The sequence below is a fragment of the Prunus avium genome, chromosome 6 (genome assembly GCF_965620075.1).
Source record: "Prunus avium chromosome 6, drPruAviu1.hap1.1, whole genome shotgun sequence".
NCBI lineage: Eukaryota > Viridiplantae > Streptophyta > Magnoliopsida > Rosales > Rosaceae > Prunus > Prunus avium.
The window spans coordinates 8,144,390-8,165,230 of NC_142289.1; the positions used below are offsets into that span (position 1 = coordinate 8,144,390).

The following is a 20,841-nucleotide window of genomic DNA, read 5'->3' on the forward strand; positions in this document are numbered from 1 at the left end:
TGTCGTCCATAGAGATGACTGAAGCCACTGCCTCAGTCCACAGCCTAGCACGCTGAATCAATTGAGCTTTTTCCCACAATGAACACAAGTACCAGTTCATGCAGCTAGTGAGAAAGAGCAACGGCGGTGACCAAGAGTCCCGACCCTCCTAGTGAACCCTAGAAAAGCTAGAGAGCGCTAGAGGAATTCTAAGTAGGCATATCACATTTAAGAGTATGTAATTGTTAAATTTGAGAATGAGGGGACAAATTAATATGCCTTAATAATACAACTTTAGGATACCAAACTGAAATTAACTCAAAAATTAATAACGCCTTGCTTCTTTTTTCTTTTTTACTATGTTTATTGTTTACGTATATATTTCATAAAAACTATGGTGGACATCTCCATCATTATCATGTCTCTAATTGTTTTTGTTTTTGTATTTTTAGATTGGGCGGAACTTTGCGACCAAATTTTGGATTCAGTTTTAGAGAAATTAGTGGCATCGTCAGACTTTTGCAATTCAGTCTTGTTTGTAAGTCATGGCATAATGCAGCCAAGGATTATCAAAGACGTGGTAAGATGTCAACTTTTGATCATCATCCTCCCATGCTCTTGATATCTACAGGCAAAAACGGTATATGGAGATTATATAACGTCATGAATGACCGGATCCTTGATTTGCGATTAAAACTGTCAAATAAGCGATTTTGTGGGTCTTCAAAAGGATGGTTAATAGCTATGGATAGAAGCTTTATCGTAACCCTAATAAATCCATTTGTTAGGGTCAAAGGGGGGAGAATGAAAGAAAATTCAATCATTCGCCTACCTCCGCTAATCCCTCCAGATCCAGATGACTTGGTCTGTTGGGGTAATGACTCCAAGTCCAACTATTTTGTTTCCAAGGCTACAATTTCTGCAGACCCTATATTAAATGCAAATGATTGCATTGTTCTGATCATATACGAGGACCAAAATCAGTTGGCATTTATTAGACTTAATAAAGATCCAACATGGACTTACGTTTATCAAAGATGGAAGTTGATTGAAAAAGTTGTTCATGCTGAAGATAGATTTTATGCCGTTAACAATTATAATTACCTTATAGGTTTTGATATAACTAGTCAGTCTAACTCGAAGGCAAAATTGGTTGCAACACGTCGAGTACCAGATTATCCGACGAAGACATATCTCGTGAATCCAAATGAAAAAGAATTGTGGATGGTTCAAAGATATATTGATATGGAAGACGATGACACACATGAGACATTCGAATTCAAAATTTTTTAAATGGATTATGAGAAGGGTAAGTGGATTGCAAAGAAAACCTTAGGTGATGTTGCGCTCTTTTTGGGTGATAACTCTTCAATATCAGTGTTGGCTTCAAAGTTTCCAGGATGTCAACCAAATTGCATATACTTCACCAATGACGATGCACATGTTCAAAACGTTGTAAGACCTCATGATTTTGGTGTTTATAACATCACAAGTGGAAAATTTCACTTTGGAGTTTATAATGTCACAAGTCAAAGCGGTACATGTATAAGAAAACTAATTAAGAAGAGCAAGCGTCCTCCAATTTGGGTTGTGCCAACAATTCAGTTGTAAAATGCTTGTTGTATTTGTTCTCTTGGCCTCCCTTTTGAAGCTTTTTAAGATATGTAGTAAATGTTAGCAATAGTCAATTAATGAGGATTAGTTTGGCACCTACAATGGTTGGTAGCCTACAATGTTTAGTCAATTAATGAGGATTAGTTTGGCACCTACAATGTTTAGTCAATTAATGAGGATTAGTTTGGTTGCCTAACTAGGTTGGTTGCCTAACTTGGTTGGTTGCCTAACTTGGGGGGCTTGACTAATGTCTTAGGAACTTGTATATATATGTGTTGATTGTAAGTAATGAAACATAAGTGAAAATCAGAAAATATTCTACAACTCTCATTCTCTCTACACTTTCCACTCTCTACTCTCAATATTCTCTATGTTTTAGCATGGTATCAGAGCCTATGGCTAATCCTTAAGATCCTCTATCAAATTGAGAGTCGTTGGCGTTTTTTTCATGTTGCTGTAAATTCTCTTGTTTCTGTTAAATTTCCTCTCTTTATTTGTATGGGCAATAAGTCCCTTGGCCACGATGGCCTAATTTGTTTCCTATGGGCAGTACGTCTCTTGATCACCATGATCTCTTTCCTCCGTGAGCCTCGTCATCGCTCACCGAGCCATTTCCTTTCCTCCGCGAGCCTCGTCACCGCTCGCTGAGCCTTTTCCTACTCGGCCTTGTCTCTGTCCTGCCCAGCTACACTATTGCCGATGTTCCCTTTGCACAGCCACTCTGGTGTTTGCATCATCTCTTTGCTCTCTAACGAGCTCTCCTTTCAACTCTCTCTTTCCAACCCCTCTCATTGTTTAGCTCCCGTATAAGCTCTTCTCTGTGTTTGAGTTTCTCTCATTGGGATTTCTCTTCCCTATTTGCTCTTCTTTTCTTTATTGATTTTATTTGCTTTTGCCAACTTGTTGGCCCAAGGGTGTTTTATTTTCTTGTCTTATTTCTATCTTGTCTACCTTTTTTTTCCTTTCCAATTTGACTATTTCTCTCTCTCACGCCAACATCTTGTGTTTTCTTATTTATGGTTTCTTTTCTCACCACCTATCACATACTTCTTACTTTATTCCCCTTTATTTCCTTAAATTATTTCTTCCACTCTATTTCCATCCCATTTTTGTCTGATATATTTCTTCTCCCTTGTTGCCTTTCACTTTTCTCTGTGTTACCCACGGGTGTTTTCTCCTCATCTCTTGGTTCTCATGCACACCACATTTGTGCCTAATGTTTTGGTGGGTATCAAAGTTTTCTGTCTACCCATATATATATATATATGAAAATCTTTTCTTTGCTACCTCTTCTCTTTCACGCCAATAACTTGGCTTCCTTTTCCCTTTATTTTATTGGACTTGTTTTGCACCATATGCCTCTTCCGTTTCAACACCTCTTACACTTGTCCACATCACCTACCCTATCTATACAATATTCATCCCTTTCTCTCTATGTGTGCATACACGTCATCCACCTTCATTCATTTTTAATCCTTCTTTCTTTTTGGGTTGCAGACTCTTTTCCATCTTTTATTCCTTTTCTCCAGTTGTCGGATGCCCATCTCCATTCCACATTTCCTTGCATTTGTTTCTACCACGAGACTGGCATGTTTGAGTCTCTTTACTATTATTTCATTTTCTCTTCTTCCAAATCTCGACCCTCTACCAGTGTCAGATTTGAGGGGGAGATAGATGCAACTTTATTTGGGTGCTGCAACCTTATTGTCATTACCGGTGTTGCTTTCTCCAAATCTCGACTCTCATACGTCGTCGGATTTGAGGGGGAGTGACACTGCTGCTCATCTATTCCGCTGCAATTCTGTTACCTATCTCCCATGACTGATTCTTCTACATCTGAGCTTCAGTCAGCTTCTGTTTCTCAAGTGCCACTGCTTTTATGGTTCTGACAACCCCTTCTCTTCAGGGGGAGAGGAGGAGTGAAGAGAAGTTGTGTCTGCAATAATGGAAGTATTTGTGACGCTGCTAGTATTGTTGTTGCTTACACCATCCTTTGATGGTGCCAGCTCCTGCCTTTTGTGTCCCTTTGCTGTTAACAGTGTTGTTGCTCCTACCTGTTATGAGAGTTGTTGGGGACAGTGTTGCTGGGGATAGTTATATTGCTCTTGCTGGTGCCAGTGTCTTAGATTTCTCTCACTTGTGCCAGTACCACTGATCATATGGCTTCATCGACCCCTTCTCTTCAGGGGGAGATGGGGAGTGAAGAGAAGTTGCCTCTGCTGTTGCTACTGCCACAGTTGTCTGCCCTGCCTTGTCTTGCTGGTGCCAGTGCCTTATATTGCTCTTGCTGGTACCAGTGTTGCTCTTGCTGCTGCCAGTGTTGTTGTCTCTTGTTGAGGACAGTGTTGTTGTTGCTTCTACCGTGTTCTTACCTTTACTGGTGTGTTTCCGATGTGGTCATGCTCGTTGACCTTACCTTTGCTCTTGACTTTCCGTATTTGTCATGCCTTACCTTATCTTTAGGGTTTTGTTGCCCTATCTGGGCTTTCTTTGCCATGCCTTGCCACCTTGCCTTTGCTTGGCCTTTATTTGCCTTACCTTGCCTTACCCTTTCTTTTTAGGGTTTGGTTTTACCTTGACGTGCCTTTCCCTATTTTAGGGTTTGGTTGTGTCCTTGCCGTGTTCACAGGGTTTCTGTGACCTTGCCGTGTTCACAGGGTTTCTGTGTCCTTTACCTTACCTTTGCCGTGTTCACAGGGTTTCTGTGTCATTTACCTTACCTTGCTGTGTTCACAGGGTTTCTGTGTCCTTTACCTTACCTTTGCCGTGTTCACAGGGTTTCTGTGTCCTTTACCTTACCTTTGCCGTGTTCACAGGGTTTCTGTGTCCTTTACCTTACCTTGCCGTGTTCACAGGGTTTCTGTGTCCTTGCCGTGTTCACAGGGTTTCTGTGTTCTTTGCTTTGCCTTTGCCTTGTTCGCATGGTTTATGTGATCTACCGACCAACTGGCTGCACTTGGATTTGGTGTTGCCACCGACAGACCGAAATGATTAACTTCGATGTGGCCTTTGCTCCACGTGTGGCCCACCATGTAGTGGTCCCACGTGAGGGGGCATGTTGAAGTGGATCGACATTCTATTAAGAAGAAGCTTGATGCGGAAATATTAATAACGACAGTCTCTCTTTTGGCAAGTTGGTCATTGATGATATCTATGCACCAACTTGAGGGGGAGTGTTAGCAATAGTCAATTAATGAGGATTAGTTTGGCACCTACAATGGTTGGTAGCCTACAATGTTTAGTCAATTAATGAGGATTAGTTTGGCACCTACAATGTTTAGTCAATTAATGAGGATTAGTTTGGTTGCCTAACTAGGTTGGTTGCCTAACTTGGTTGGTAGCCTAACTTGGGGGGCTTGACTAATGTCTTAGGAACTTGTATATATATGTGTTGATTGTAAGTAATGAAACATAAGTGAAAATCAGAAAATATTCTACAACTCTCATTCTCTCTACACTTTCCACTCTCTACTCTCAATATTCTCTATGTTTTAGCAGTAAATGTAGACTTAGACAGGAGGTAAATATAGTTTAATGTTACAATTTTGTGCAAACGTTGGCATTCGCCTTCATCACAATAGTTGCTCTAAATAGTGAATAAAACTTTGAATTTTTTATGGTCGTATCGTTATAAATCTTTGACTGTTTTTCTATTCGCACCCAATAATTATATTTTTAGCATTTCAATTCGAATTATAGCCCTCTAAAAATAATTCAAAGAATGAAATTAAGATTCAAAACTCGAAAAAGAAAAAAGAGGACTGTTCAGAAAAGAGGATTGTTCCTATGTACGCAACTGACCAGAAATGTAATAACAGTAGAATTAGAATAAATATAATTGAGCTTCTTCAAATTTTCTTGTATTAGTAGATTTAATGAATGCCGGTATGGCCCGCGAATAGTAATAAAATTTCTCTGACTGCTCCTTGGTCCTGGACTGTAGTTGATCACAATAATGTTACACAAATGTCTGTCATAAGAAGAAGATGCACTGGCATCAAAATTCCAAAATAATTTCCACTTTAATTACAAAATTTTCTCCCCTTACATTCGAATTGGCTAGATCCCCTCCCATTGGCTTAGTTTTGCCATTCCTCAATGTATAAGTTTATGGCTACATAAATCGCCCGTTGATTGACACTGAAATTAATTGATCCGAAACAGAGACGACACATCTAGCCTTCGCTATGTGAAACCTTCACAAACAATGGCCATTGAAGCATTAGGACAAGTCAAGACCATCAAAACCTTATTATGCTATCAATAAGGGCAAGTGATGCCCATATATATATAAAGGGAAGGTGAGGCCAAAGTTGGATGACATAGGTGCAGGAACATTTCCTGGAAAGAGAAAAACAACCGAAGAAGGCAAAGGTTTTTTTTTTTGGACGAAAGGGGGAAAATGCCTTTTTGTTGTTGGTGCAGGGCTGATTGGCTGCTGAGAAACAGCCTAGAAAGCTTGCAGGGCTGATTTATTTTTCCCTTTTTCGAGTTTAAATCGAGTATTTTCTAATCTCTTTTGATATTACATGTTTGCAATGACATTAGTTCAATATTACATGTATATTGCTTATGCAAGAAATTTCGTCTTTCCTAGGTTGCATAACTTCTCGATTATTTTTAATCAAGTGTACTACTCACATTTTGTATTGATAAGGGCCGATTTCCTAACTTTCATTGCATGATGATACTAAATATTTGTTGTCACATTTATATTTCCTAACCTTCATCGGGTCTCGGCATTGGCGGATCGGAAGATTCCCCTCCCATTTTCACCCTACATCTCTCCTTGACTTCATTCCAAATCCAAAGCAAGAGTGCCTCTCCTGGTTTTCCAGCCAATGCAATTCCATTGGCAAGGCTGCCATAAGTGGCCACATCAGGGTGAAACCCATCGTCTTTGATTCTCTGAATGATTATGTCATTTTCTTGAAGTTGTTTTACATAGATCATAATTTGATATCATATGTATGGTACATCTTGAACCATTTGCCATTTGCTATGCGGTTTCCAATTCACCGAAACCAACAGAAGCCGCCACCATAGATTAATGATACGACAGTGGTAAGGTAAGCGATGCCTATATATAAAGAGAAGGTGAGGAGGCCAAAGTTGGATGAGATGGATGTCTCAGGGCAAAGTTGGATGATGGGTTCGAATAGAAAAACTCCATCATTACACTAACTAATACTATTACTAAGTTCGTTTAAAATGACATTTGTCTTATCAAATTACAAACTTCCACAATTTATATTTATATTTATAGATAAATAGAAAAATAGTTTTAATCTGTAACTAACGCAGTCAATATTCAATGAACAAACAGGTACATAGATATCAAGTATTACATACACACAAGTCTATATACTTTCATCTTATCTTATTTATACTTGATTGCAAAAAACCAAGTAAACCATGCGGTTCGGATAGATAACTCAATGCAGTTTTAACACAGCTCTTGATCAAAACACACTTAAGTATGTATACACAAAGTACAAGCATCTCGTGCCCACGAAGTACGCTCTCAAGCTCCACGGCCCATGGCCTGCTCCCCGGGAGGAATCATAACCAGAATTGGTTGAGCATTGAAACCAGGATGAAGCAGCCTGCGACGGATCTCACGACCTTCCTGGCAAAGGGCGCATGGATGGCAGAAAACATGAGTCGCAAAATCACAGGCAGTCTCACACTGTTCTTGTTGTACCTCATCTTCCACAAAGCTGCCACAGCATCCGCATGACCTATGAAGCGCCTCACAGCTACCCTGCTCATCACCAAAAACCATAAAACCACACATTCAAAACCTCTCCTCAATTCTCTTGTAAGAATATATAAAACAATGCCAAGTATTCACTATGTAAGGCTAACACAACAATGCCAAATATTCACCATGTACGGCTTTGAGACGGACAACTAAAGTAATGTGTGTGATGATTAGATTCATTGCAAAGCCATGCTAAAGAAAGGGACCATATAAAGTGTAACTGAATCAAAATCATATGCATTGCAAAATATTACAGACATACAAACATAACCAAAACTTAATCTATAAATCAAAACAATACGAAAACAGGCTAAGTTTATCTGAATCAAAACCGTAAACATATTTTGGGAGGAAAAATATAACTTGCCTCTAGGTTGAACTTGCGGCGGATAGCAGTACGGCTAGGATATGAAAACCATGGTGCAAGGCAGTTCCAACCAAAAAAGGTATTTCCAATCAGATATAGACCAGAGTAAGACAAACAGTGATTTGCAAACGTCCCAGGAGTAGATCCAAGTCTCTCGACATTGCTTCCGTACAGCACACAAGGAGCCACACTTCCAAGAAGGCCTAACCAGATCACATCAACGTTAGTATGAAAAATGTCGATAACATGTAGGAAAGAACACTGACAAAACATATCTATAAAAAAAATATGATCTTATAATCCAGAAGACCTGATTTTCAAGTATTAACCAACTATTTATCCAACTATTTCATGCAAGTGCATAATTGTCATATTTTCCTGTGGGAAAAAAAAAGCTAGAAATTCCACTAAAGCAAAAGCTGAATGAACAAAGAGTCTTGTTTTTAACCACTCATGTTTTCTGAAATTTAGGGATAATGTGAATTTGAGTTTTGATAAAATGCTAAGTAGAAAACCTTACATTTATAAAAGAAGGGAAAAGTACCAAAAGAAAATAAAAGACACTTCTAAAGACTATGGCTTACAGAAACTCAAAAGCCAAAACAGGTACAGGCATATGATGAATGAAAAATCATCCAGAACCCTGTGTTGGGTAAATCGATATATTCAAAAGCTATTGCCAATTGTGATCCAATCCAATACACATACCAAATTGCAGAATAGTACATCTAAAAACACATTTTGGACATTGGGTTCACGCTACCCCTTTGGTCAGTATAGTAAATCGATATATTCAAAAAGCTATTGCCAATTGTGATCCAATCCAATACGCATACCAAATTGCAGAATGGTACATCTAAAAACACGTTTTGCATTGGGTTCAGCCTACCCCTTGGGTCAGTATAGTAATCAACAAGATACATAATTATTCCAGAAAATGTGTAATATTCTTTTGTATTAATCATTATTAACGGCATGAAGGCGTAAACCGTACCAGCATTATATAATAACATAATACATCCATTCCAAACAATAAAGAAATACAGAGTCAAGATTAATCGATTTTGGATCCGGTAAAATTGAGAAGTATTGTTACAAAAAAAAAATATGTCATAGTGCTATTCATTGCCACGATCGAGCAAATTTTACACCATTTCAAATGCACAAAGGCAATTAAATAGTCAATCACCTAAAATTCAATGAATCAGAGCTACTGAGGGCACAATAGAACATTGACATTCAAACATCGCATGATGCCAAAATCTTAATTGAAAAATAAAAAAGAAAACTTAACCGAAAAAGAAAATCAGAAAGAAAAACTTACAAACTTCAAGATCGCTGCTACAGAAATCATCATTACGGCCAAGACATGCAAGAAGGCTGGAGTCCCACTGGGCCCGGCCCATGGGCTCACCCATCACGCTCCCGTGCCCCAACGGCAGCCCGTCGGCGGTCCACCCGCAGCCATTACCACCGCCATTCACATGGCCCATCTCTGCCTGAGATTTCTCCGGCGATTGAGTCTCCGGCGAGGCCTTGGCGGGATTTTCGGCATCCTTCTGAGGCTCCTCGAATTGCTGGCTCAGAAGAGGGTTCGATTCCTCTTGGACGTTGCTCTCCCTGTTGTTGATCGCCATAATTGATCGCAGAGAGAAATCAGAAACCCTAAAATTTGAATCGCAGAGAGAGAGAGAGAGAGAGAGAGAGAGAGAGAGATTGAATTTTGAAACCCTAAAATTGGATCGAGAGAAATGAAAGGGGAAGAAAACGAGGTCTCTTTCTGTCTCGGAGTCGTTTGTAGCTTACAAGCAAACCGCGTTAACCGCGTAATCCATCAATAATTTACCCTCGGCCACGTCACACCTCCAGTCAATGCCGTTTGGTAGTTCTAATCTGCCGCGGCACCTACTAGAGTAAAACATCTACTGCCGCTTTAGTTTCTCACCACGTGTACCATCTCACTTGCCTTTATTTGCCCTTTACTAGCGTGGCAACCAGCTATTTGCGGGCGGATAAAATCGTGATTTGGCATAATTTTCTCCGCGCTAGTCTTGTCTGCTTGGTTAAGTTAAGGGGTTTTTATTTATTTATTATTTATTATTTATTTAGATAATCCAAATTTTACAAACTTTGTATAAGCTCATGGTTACGTAGAAATTGACAATTTTAGTCCAATCCCACAATTTAGCATTGATATAGTTTCCCTGTTATTCCCTTAAAACAATTGATCTGATGTGTTCTCTCTTGATAGATATCAAAAGACACATCTCTATATGTAGCTAAGTAAGAACATTCGCTATTTGACTGGTCTCCCTAGCCAAAACTTACCATTTTTGGCTCTTGTTACCCCCCATGAAATAAGAAGTTAAATAATTAACTGCTGGCATTTCCCTGTTAAGAAGTCCAACAACAGTAGAAGTCCATGGTTTAAAAAAAAAAACCAATCAAATTAATCATTTTCAGCAATAAAAAGAGAGTTTTTCTACTTAAACTCCGCACTTCTTTTTGTTCACCCCATATTTTAATTCAAATTTTCACAATTTTTAAGAAAAAACCACTATCTTCTCAAACTAACCCTAAATACACACCCAGCATAAGAAAAAAAAAATTTAAAAACTCATCAACCTCATACCCCACAACCCGCACCCTACACTCGACACCTCGTTATCTTGTCCCTCACCACTCTTGTGGGAGCAAATATTTTCGTCTCCAATCAGAGCACGCCACGTGGAAAAGAAGATTATCTCTTAAATTAATTAATTAAACCATTTATTGGGATAATTAATTAATCAGGATAATATCTTAATTATATGATATTATCTCATAATTAATAAAGATAATATCATTAATTGGGATATTATCATAATAAAGGGATATTATCCTAAATTATTAGATATTATCTTATAATTAACGAGATAATTCAAATATTATCAAGTCCGACTCGATCTCTACGAAACCCTAGCCCCGAGGCTCCTATAAATAGATGGGTTTATTCATCATTCAAGGTACATCTAAAACCCGAGAAAATACCCGAAGCTCTCTCTCCCTCTCCACTCTCCACTCTCCATATTTTCTCCACACGGCTCCGGCCACCACACACGGCTCCGGCCGCCCGGTTTACACCATACAACTCCATACCCTTTGCTTAGCTATTGTTTTCCTACAAACACTCGAACTAACTTAGGCATCGGAGGGCCTTTGGCCAACACCCCCCGGGTGTGGTCTATTTACTCCAGTCTTTTTTACAGGAATCGAGGAAGAGAGAGAAGGAAGATCGAAGGTTGAAGGATCTAGAAGCGAATATTCTCCCGCGAGATTATTTGCACAAACATTTGGTGCTTTCATTGAGAGCACGAGTTATACTCAATGCGTGCTCAAGGAATCCGTTCCTCCTATTTTCCAATCCACCGAAGCCTTCCAAACAACCATGGTTGGAAGCAAGCGCATGAGGAGCAAAACCGCCGCGATGGCTCAATCCGTGACAGCCCAAAGCTACTCCTCCCACGATCCCGCGATCGACATGGTGGCACCACCACCTTTAGCCGCCATGAACCCGCAACAAACCACCGCGCCACCTTCCGGACCGCCAGCTGGGACCACCGCACTAGCCATCGTCGTACCATCTCAAGGCCCCGTGGCCGGATCTGGCTACCTTCATAGCATCGCTGCCGAGCATGGTGGAACCTCCTATCAAGGTGGGCTTGCTACCGCTGCTGACTTTGGCCCAATCTTGGAGCAACTTCATCCATTGCCTCCGCGCTCGACGCACGCTCCCGCTCACACCTCTAATGAAACCCTAGCCCGTGTGCAATTGGGCTCCACACACTTCTCTCCTCCCAATCCACGAAGTCAAGTATACCTCAATCTGAGAGTTGACCAGCTAACTCAGAGAATGGATGACCAAAACAGTTTGATGAGGCAGCTCCACAACCAAATAAACTTGGCTCAAAACCTTGGCCTTGGACAACAGGGCGAAGAGAGAAGGATGGACGAACGCGCCGATATGCAGTTCGATGGGTACCGAGCAGGTCGAGCAGGAGTAAGCAGACAAGGAGATGGACAACAACGTGGTCAGCTTGCCGACATGTCGCAAGCATCAGCAAGCCATACTCAGAGCAGACGAAGTCTCCCGTCCAGACTGAATTTAAGGACCAATGTGCGCGAAAGGCTAGGCCCACAACCAGACATCTGCGCTCGCCTGGGCCCGCAGGGAAACGTTCACGAAAGGCTAGGCTCCCAGGGAGGTCAACCTGAAGACCCCCACAATGAGGATCGTGAAGAAAGGCGCTCTGCTGCCCGCTCCCGAAGAACTAATTCCCGTCGACAAGCTATAAGAAATTCCTCACCAGTGCAGTCCACCAACACGCCGCCTAGGCACCACAGCCGAGAAGGTCAACTCTTGCAAACCAACAAGGAAGTCAATCAACGTCATCCAAATCGCGAAGGTCACCAGCGTGACCGACCAACTGTGTGTGCGGAATATGTTGAGAACCTTGTAAATAACCGACTTCGAGATTTAAGGATTGACGGAAATTTCAATGATGCATTACGCATGGAGGTAGACCGAGCAAACTCCTCACCTTTTACACCCGAAATCGAGCAAGCTGCTCCCCCGAAACGATTCTCAACACCCTCTTTCACATGCTTCAAAGGGGATTCTGATCCTGAAAGTCATCTGAAGCATTTCAAAAGCGTTATGATCCTCCAAAAGGTTGAAGACGCATTAATGTGCAAAGTGTTTGCGATGACTTTGCTAGGAGCAGCTCAGGACTGGTTCTACACCCTGTCATCCGGGTCGATCAGCAGCTTCAAGGAGCTTGCTTATGTCTTCACCAAGGAATACACTTCTTACCGGACGATTAAGAAGAACCCTGACCATCTGTTCAACTTGCGCAAGAAGTCCGACGAATCCCTCCGAGACTACATCAAGAGGTTCAAGGTGGAGAAGGCAAAAATCATAGGATGTGATGACCAAGTCGCGTCCTCTGCCTTCAAGAGGGGCTTGCCAACTGAGTGTGAGCTGTATGGCGACCTGACCATCTCTCCCTGCCAAACACTGGAAGAAGTTTTTGCAACAGCAGAGCGCTACGCACTTTTGGACGACGACCGAATTGCCGCAAAGAAGGTTGCCAAGCAAGCCGATCAACTGGCTGAGCAGGCAAGCCAAAGGAATGGCAACAACAAGGATGAAGGCAAGCACAGATCACAGCCTGAAGGAGATACTCCAGCAACTGAGAGCTACACCAAGTTCACTATCCCGATTCACCAGATCCTAGCCCAAGTAAAGGACATGCCTTGGTTGAAGAAACCATCGCCTTTGAAGGGAAACCCAGCCAAGAAAGATACCAATAGATATTGCGCATTCCATGAAGGGCACGATCATTACACAAACGAATGTTTCGCCTGGAAAAGGCACCTTGAAGAGCTGGTCAGAGATGGCCGTTGCACGAAATTCATTGCAATGGGGTCTATCCAGCAAATCAAGGATTGTGATGCAGTTGCCAATGAGCCTCCACGAAAAAAGTTATACGGATCAACACGATTCTAGCCGACTCCAAGAGTCTGCGCTGACTGTTCGGTTCATTTTTACACATGATTTTTCATGTTATTCACCCACTATTTTGAGTTAGTTCTTGACATTTTATAGCTTTTTACTTCCTTTTTGTGTTTTCTTAGATTTTGCCTTGGCTGGGATGAAAATGAGCTAAAAGTGCATTATTAGTTAGGCTTTTTATCACAAATGGTCCTTTACGTTTATGAAATTATCACGAATGGTCCTTCAGGTTTTTTTGTGACATTAATAGTCCTTAACGTTTGGGCTTTTTATCACAAATGGTCCCTGCCGTTATAAATTCTGTTAAGTGTGATGTGGAAGATAACCAAAATGTTAGAAAACCCATATGAAAAGAGAACAAACGAAATTCATATTGATCCAATATTTTTTTCTTTTATCTTTTTTGTATTTACATCAAGCTCTGCACTCGCTACAAAAATTTCAACTTAATTACCAGCATATTATCCATGCTACAAGAAAACCAAAAACTTTATATATGCTCTACTCAAACAGAGGAGCCTAGAGCTCAGATTGAGGTTCTGTACTTTCTCTGTCAGAAAAGCTCCTCTTCACTTTCTCCTTCGTCTTCTGCACTGTTTCCCCAACTAATTTGGCTGCTGATTTAGCCGAGGAGTCCACCGTCTCTGTGCTCTTCCCAAAACTATTCCCACAACCTCTCTCACCTTCTCTCCAGCTCCTCCTCCTCCTCTGCTCCCAGCCTCCTCTCCATCATAAATATTATTACCACTCCCCCTAAAACTAACACCAAATCAATAATAATCACATAGTTAATTAACAACAGAACCACAGAAAGGAGAGCAAAGGGTGGGGAGCGAGGGCAAAGGGGGAGAGAGACGGAGTAAGGAAGGGGATGAAAAGTTGCAGAAAAAAAAAAGGAATTTTCATTAAAAAATTATTTAATTATTTTTTATCCACATGTCACAATGTGATTGGGCATGTGGGCTCCACTTATCTTCCACGTCACACTTAACAGAATTTATAACGGCAGGGACCCTTTGTGATAAAAAGCCCAAACGTTAAGGATTATTAGTGTCACAAAAAAACCTGAAGGACCATTCGTGATAATTTCATAAACGTGAAGGACCATTTGTGATAAAAAGCCTATTAGTTATAAATTCTGTTTTTGTTCATTTTCGTAGGTCAACTTCTTGGCCTGGGATCAACATGCTCTGGTGCTCGGATGAGGTCATGATCTTCATGAGACTTGTTCCAATGGATGTTAACTACAACATATCCAAATTTGAGCTCCATTGGACAAGTATTGCCTATCCAACCAATCCATCATGTTACCACAGTTCTGGAAATCCGGATTTGGCCAGCTTTTACCTCCCTTGTGTCATCTTAACTTCTTGTTACCATAACTCTTGGTAACAAGGAATTACATTTGTAAAATAGATATTTTCTGAGCTTTTGGCATCTTTGTGAAGTCAAAGCTCCATCATGGCAAGGGGACAATGGGCTAAGGCTTTATCAAAGGTGGTAGTTTTATATTAAAAGGTAAAAGCTGGAAAGGAGGAGAGAGGGAGGAGAAGTCAAAATTGCAATCTGATATTGGGAGCCTTTTGATCGTGGGAAATCAGGCTATTCCACATTCTACACAACTTGAGAGCAGCTTTTGGGGAGCTAAGAGCAAGAAAGGAGAAGGAGGTGCAGCCAAGGAAGAAAGGAGAAGACTTCCACCATTGAAGACTTCAAGCTTTCATCATTTCCAAATCTGTAAACTCCTTCTAGTTATATTTCGAGTTTGTATTTGGAATAAGTATGAGCAACTAAACTCCATAGCTAGGGCTTAGGTTGAAGCCCTAAACATGATTACCTTATTGTTTTGATGCTTGAGTGTATGAATTTCTAGATGTTGTTGATGAACCCCATTCACTAATTGAATTTTATGATATGTGTTTGCTTCCTTTGCTTAATCACCTTAGGTTGTATGCATGTAGCTAAAGTTGAGAAGTTGTGTAAGATAACCAAGAACACAATTTCTAATTAGCAACAAATGATTGAACTTGTTTAAGTGAGCATCATGTGAATTGGTTTCTTGACAACAATTGATGAATTCCAATTCACCAAATTAATCTATCCTTGATGTGTGTTTTCCTTGATTGATTACCTTTGAAAGCATGCTTCTTGAGGTTGTTGGGATTATGTGTATCTTCATGTTTTCCTATGCAATAGATGGATGGAGTAAGAACCATCCATGTGAATTGGTTTCTTGAATACCTAATGTAAACACCATGCTATTAGGGTTCTTGTGATGTTCATATTCTCTTTGAACTTAATGGGTTTTCCTTGCAATCGAATCGAAGTACGAACCATACCTAGGTTCGGTTATGAGGAGGGCACAAGTATTGTAGCACGAACCATGCACTTTACGTATATTAGAGAGAATCAATGCGTCTTGAGCCACGACCCATGGTCTTGATTGCGAACATCTTCATCAATACATTTAGAGTTCATCACTTGAGTATCCATGAACATGGGTAGAATTGTTTAGGGTGGATTCCGAAACCCTAGTGTTTGTTACATTTTAATTTCACATTTTGATAATTCATCTCTGCCATTCACATTTAAATTCAAAGTCCATTTACTTTCATGCAATAGAAATAGGTCACTTGAACCAAATCAAAAACCCCCCCCAATGTGTGTGTGAGTTGCGTGTTTGACACGTTTTGTGTCTTTGTCACTGAATTTTGTTTGTTTCCGTAATTGTTTTGGACTTTTGGTCCGCGTTGTGTTCTTGAATTTTCTGTGCTGATTCCAACCGTATAAAGAACGTGAATTTTGGATAAACGGTTGGAAAGTTATAGGTCAAAAACTGGACAGAGGTCGAAACTGAAAAACAGAGAAAACAACTCTGCCCAAAAACGAGATTTTTCACTGTTCACAGCACTGTTCATGGATGATAAATAGGTGATAAAAGGGTGATAGAAAGTGCTGTTTGTGTTTTTCTTTGTTTTCTTGTGTTGTTTCATTTCTTTTATCTTCCTTACTTCATTTTTAGTTTCCAATTTGTATTGTGTTTGTGTGTTGTGTAAAATTAGTGTTCTTTACGTACTCAAATTAGAACTTATAGGAAACCGACAAGTTCTTCGTGGGATCGACCCCGTACTTACATAATCTATACTTCATTAGATTCGTGCACTTGCGGGTATTTTTAATTGGTTGTTTGCACATTAATTTGTGTCCTTTTAGGAATGCAACACTGACCACCAGGGAGCAGAAGAGAAAGATCAAGCAAGCGACTTTCGTCTCCCAAGCCGTCACCAGCTACCCAGTCATGGAAGACGATCCTGGCATCATCTTTTAAGGGAAGGAGGTACTAAAACAATGGAATGCCCATCACCTCCAGGGGTATTATCCACGAAGCTCCTCACCTATCAGCTCGCCTCTAAGCAGACGACCGAGCCTCCCTCACCTTCATTGAAGCCAAGTTACTTTTGATGTTACCCGTGCAACTCATCTCTTTTGTTCAATAAAGCAATGTAGTGACAACGACATCAATACAAGTTCAAGCATTTCTTTCCAATGAAGTGTTCACAAAAGCAATCGACACGTCTCCGGACGTAGGCCAAACAGGCCACACTCATCGACACGTCTCCGGACGTAGGCCAAACGGGCCACTCTCATCGACATGTCTCCGGACATAGGCCAAACGGGCCACACTCATCGACACGTCTCAGGACGTCGGCCAAACGGGCTACACTCATCGACACGTCTCCGGACGTAGGCCAAACGGGCCACACTCATCGACACGTCTCCGGACGTAGGCCAAACGGGCCACTCTCATCGACACGTCTCCGGACGTAGGCCAAACGGGCCACACTCATCGACACGTCTCCGGACGTAGGCCAAACGGGCCACACTCATCGACACGTCTCCGGACGGAGGCCAAACGGGCCACACTCATCGACACGTCTCCGGACGTAGGCCAAACGGGCCACACTCATCGACACGTCTCCGGACGTAGGCCAAACGGGCTACTCTCATCGACACGTCTCCGGACGTAGGCCAAACGGGCCACACTTATCGACACGTCTCCGGACGTAGGCCAAACGGGCCACTCTCATCGACATGTCTCCGGACATAGGCCAAACGGGCCACACTCATCGACACGTCTCCGGATGTAGGCCAAACGGGCCACACTCATCGACACGTCTCCGGACGTAGGCCAATCGGGCCACTCTCATCGACACGTCTCCGGATGTAGGCCAAACGGGCTACACTCATCGACACGTCTCCGGACGTAGGCCAATCGGGCCACTCTCATCGACACGTCTCCGGACGTCGGCCAAACGGGCTACACTCATCGACACGTCACCGGATGTAGGCCAAACGGGCCACACTCATCGACACGTCTCCAGACGTAGGCCAAACGGGCCACTCTCATCGACACGTCTCCGGACGTCGGCCAAACGGGCTACACTCATCGACACGTTTCCGGACGTAGGCCAAACGGGCCACACTCATCAACACATCTCCGGACGTCGGCCAAACGGGCTACACTCATCGACACGTCTCCGGACGTAGACCAAACGGGCCCCACACACTCATTGACACGTCTCCGAACGTAGGCTAAACATGCCACAACCCAGAGACACTCAAGCAGTTCACAAGACAATATGCAAATTGTAGTTGAAAAAACAAACTGAAATTTCCATTGCAAACTGACCAACTGGCCGAGTTCAACAAAAAGAAGATGGTCAAACCAGACAAATTATTCTAAACAAGAAAGCAGACTACAAAAGCTGAAAAGAAATAAATGAGTCTTCATCTACTCCGAGACGCCAGCAGGGGATCCCTGATCCGTAGCTTGTTTAGCATCCACATGATCAGCCACGATCTCAGCAGCTCCACATGCCTGATCCATGACACTTGCCACCATAGCCAGCCTGACGGATTTGATCAACTAGCTCAACATAAGTGGATGGGCTTGACATAAAGTTTGTCTTCAGCAAATCAGACACACCTACATCCCCTGCAGGGCTGCACTTGTCCACCTTTGGATCAGCCGATGACGTTGTAGAAGAACCCTTCACCCGAGCAGATGACGAGGGACCAACTCTTACCTGAGTCTTCTCAGTAAAAGGGACCCTTGGCCTCTTCATCAACAGGGGATTCGGCAGAACACTCATCCTGCCCAACCGGCAGATCATCAGAGTCTAGACCGTTCTGCTTCCATCTCTCAACATCTTGGGCAGGGGGCAGACCACCAACTTCCTCCTGATACTCGCTCAGCAGCCACCAATGGCCACCGCCTCTCCAACCGTCTTCGGCCACCAGTCACGACGACAACCAGCCTAGTCCTACCTAGCTGGTCCTTGCAGCGAAAAAGAGAAGACGAAGAAAAAAAAATACATGCTCGACTTACCTTGGGATGCACGGCAACTCCTCTCTTCGACAAGCAGTACAAATTCTCCAAGATCTTTCTCAAGCTAGAAAGTAGAGAAGTTAAGTTTGCGATGTGAGAAAGAGTGAAGAGAAGCCCTGTATTTATACAAGTTGGACAACCTGGGTCAAAGAAGGAATCGCTCGCAAGCTCATTCCTACTGGGAATCCAACTCCAAGAACAGTCAGAAGCCTACTCCAATTGGGAACCTGATCTGCAAAAGAGTCCAGCTCACAGAGAAAGTCCAGACACAGTTGGAGAGTCCGAAAAATAATTTCATCTCCTACACGCCACACAAGCACCATGCAGAAGCTGGGGGGCATTTGTGGGAGCAAATATTTTCGTCTCCAATCAGAGCACGCCACGTGGAAGAGAAGATTATCTCTTAAATTAATTAATTAAACCATTTATTGGGATAATTAATTAATCAGGATAATATCTTAATTATATGGTATTATCTCATAATTAATAAAGATAATATCATTAATTGGGATATTATCATAATAAAGGGATATTATCCTAAATTATTAGATATTATCTTATAATTAACGAGATAATTCAAATATTATCAAGTCCGACTCGATCTCTACGAAACCCTAGCCCCGAGGCTCCTATAAATAGATGGGTTTATTCATCATTCAAGGTACATCTAAAACCCGAGAAAATACCCGAAGCTCTCTCTCCCTCTCCACTCTCCACTCTCCATATTTTCTCCACACGGCTCCGGCCACCACACACGGCTCCGGCCGCCCGGTTTACACCATACAACTCCATACCCTTTGCTTAGCTATTGTTTTCCTACAAACACTCGAACTAACTTAGGCATCGGAGGGCCTTTGGCCAACACCCCCCGGGTGTGGTCTATTTACTCTAGTCTTTTTTACAGGAATCGAGGAAGAGAGAGAAGGAAGATCGAAGGTTGAAGGATCTAGAAGCGAATATTCTCCCGCGAGATTATTTGCACAAACAACTCTAAGTTCACCTCAACCTCACATTACTTAAAGAGATAACAACTTTGTTGTCAAATGTCTGAAATAAAAGAGCTTTGGAGAAGGAATCATGGGAAATAAAGTTTGAGGAGAAGAAGAAAAGAGCTTTGGAGAAGAAAAAAGTCCCTTCCAAATGGGAGCAGAAACTAGATCATGCTACCAAGGCAAAAGCTGATGCTGACGTTGATAGCGATAGTGACACTGACAGCAGTGATGGGAGAAGAAAGTTGAGTAAAAGAAGGGAGAAGAAACTTAATATGAAGAGTGGGGGATGTGTACTAGGGTGAAGTATTACGTTGGATGATTTTTTTTGTCTTTTTACACAATAATAAAACTTAAGAGCTTAATAATTTAAATATTGGGGTGAACAAAGAAAAGTGTGAGGTTTAAATAGAAAAACTCTAAAAAGAAAATGTGGCCCATTTTAGTCCAATCCCACATTTTGTTTATAGATAATCCAAATTTTACAAACTTTCTATAAGCTCATGGTTATGTAGAATTTGACCATTTTAGTCCAATCCCACAATTTACCAAAGAACTTTATAATTTGATTAGACGGAATGCATCAGATTTGTCAACTTAAATATAAACGTGATTAGTCCATGGTTTTTTTAAAAAAAAAAAATTTAAAAACCAATCAAATTAATCATTTTCTGCAATAAAAAGAAAATGTGGCCCAATTTTATATAGGTTGAGCAAATTAATAAGGCATTAAATTTGGTTTCCCCAATAGCATCCAAGTGTTTAATCAAGTAATTATGTGTTACTATCATGCAGAAACATTGCCAAGCCACACTGCCACATTACATGTGTCTCTCACATGCATGTTTATGCAAATAAGAGAATTTGAGATCCCACTGCCTTGGCATTTAGGGTTAAATAGAATTTCTATTTAAAAATAAATAAATTATAGAGCTGGTTCGAGTCAGTTGAGAAGTTTTACTCATGTTCGTCGTACTGCTACTTGGATGGCTCTCTTTGTCCTTTTTTAATTGATCTAATAAACTATTATCACTTTTTCTTTTTAAAAAAAACACAAATTATAGAGGAAAAGAAGAAAGGTTTAAGATCATTATAGCAGCTGCTAAACATTATTCTTATAACATAAATTTCGAAGAAATTACACTTTTCCTAATGCAATTTACATTCTTTAATTCTTAAACCTGA

General features: G+C 41.4%; 1 protein-coding gene and 1 pseudogene across 1 annotated transcript; one reads left to right on the top strand and one right to left on the bottom strand.

The window, feature by feature from the left end:
* Nucleotides 1–317: 317 nt before the first annotated feature.
* On the top strand, nt 318–1,590 carry LOC148293588 (F-box protein SKIP23-like; annotated as a pseudogene).
* A 5,313-nt stretch (nt 1,591–6,903) lies between these two features.
* LOC110773759 (PLAC8 family protein) lies at nt 6,904–9,517 on the bottom strand. The gene is made up of 3 exons (XM_021978284.2): nt 9,049–9,517; nt 7,725–7,927; nt 6,904–7,357 (listed from the first exon to the last, which is right to left on the bottom strand). Exons 1-3 carry the CDS (start codon nt 9,359–9,361, stop codon nt 7,118–7,120), a joined length of 756 nt encoding a protein of 251 aa, XP_021833976.2. The 5' UTR covers nt 9,362–9,517; the 3' UTR covers nt 6,904–7,117.
* Between the last annotated feature and the right edge of the window lie 11,324 nt (nt 9,518–20,841).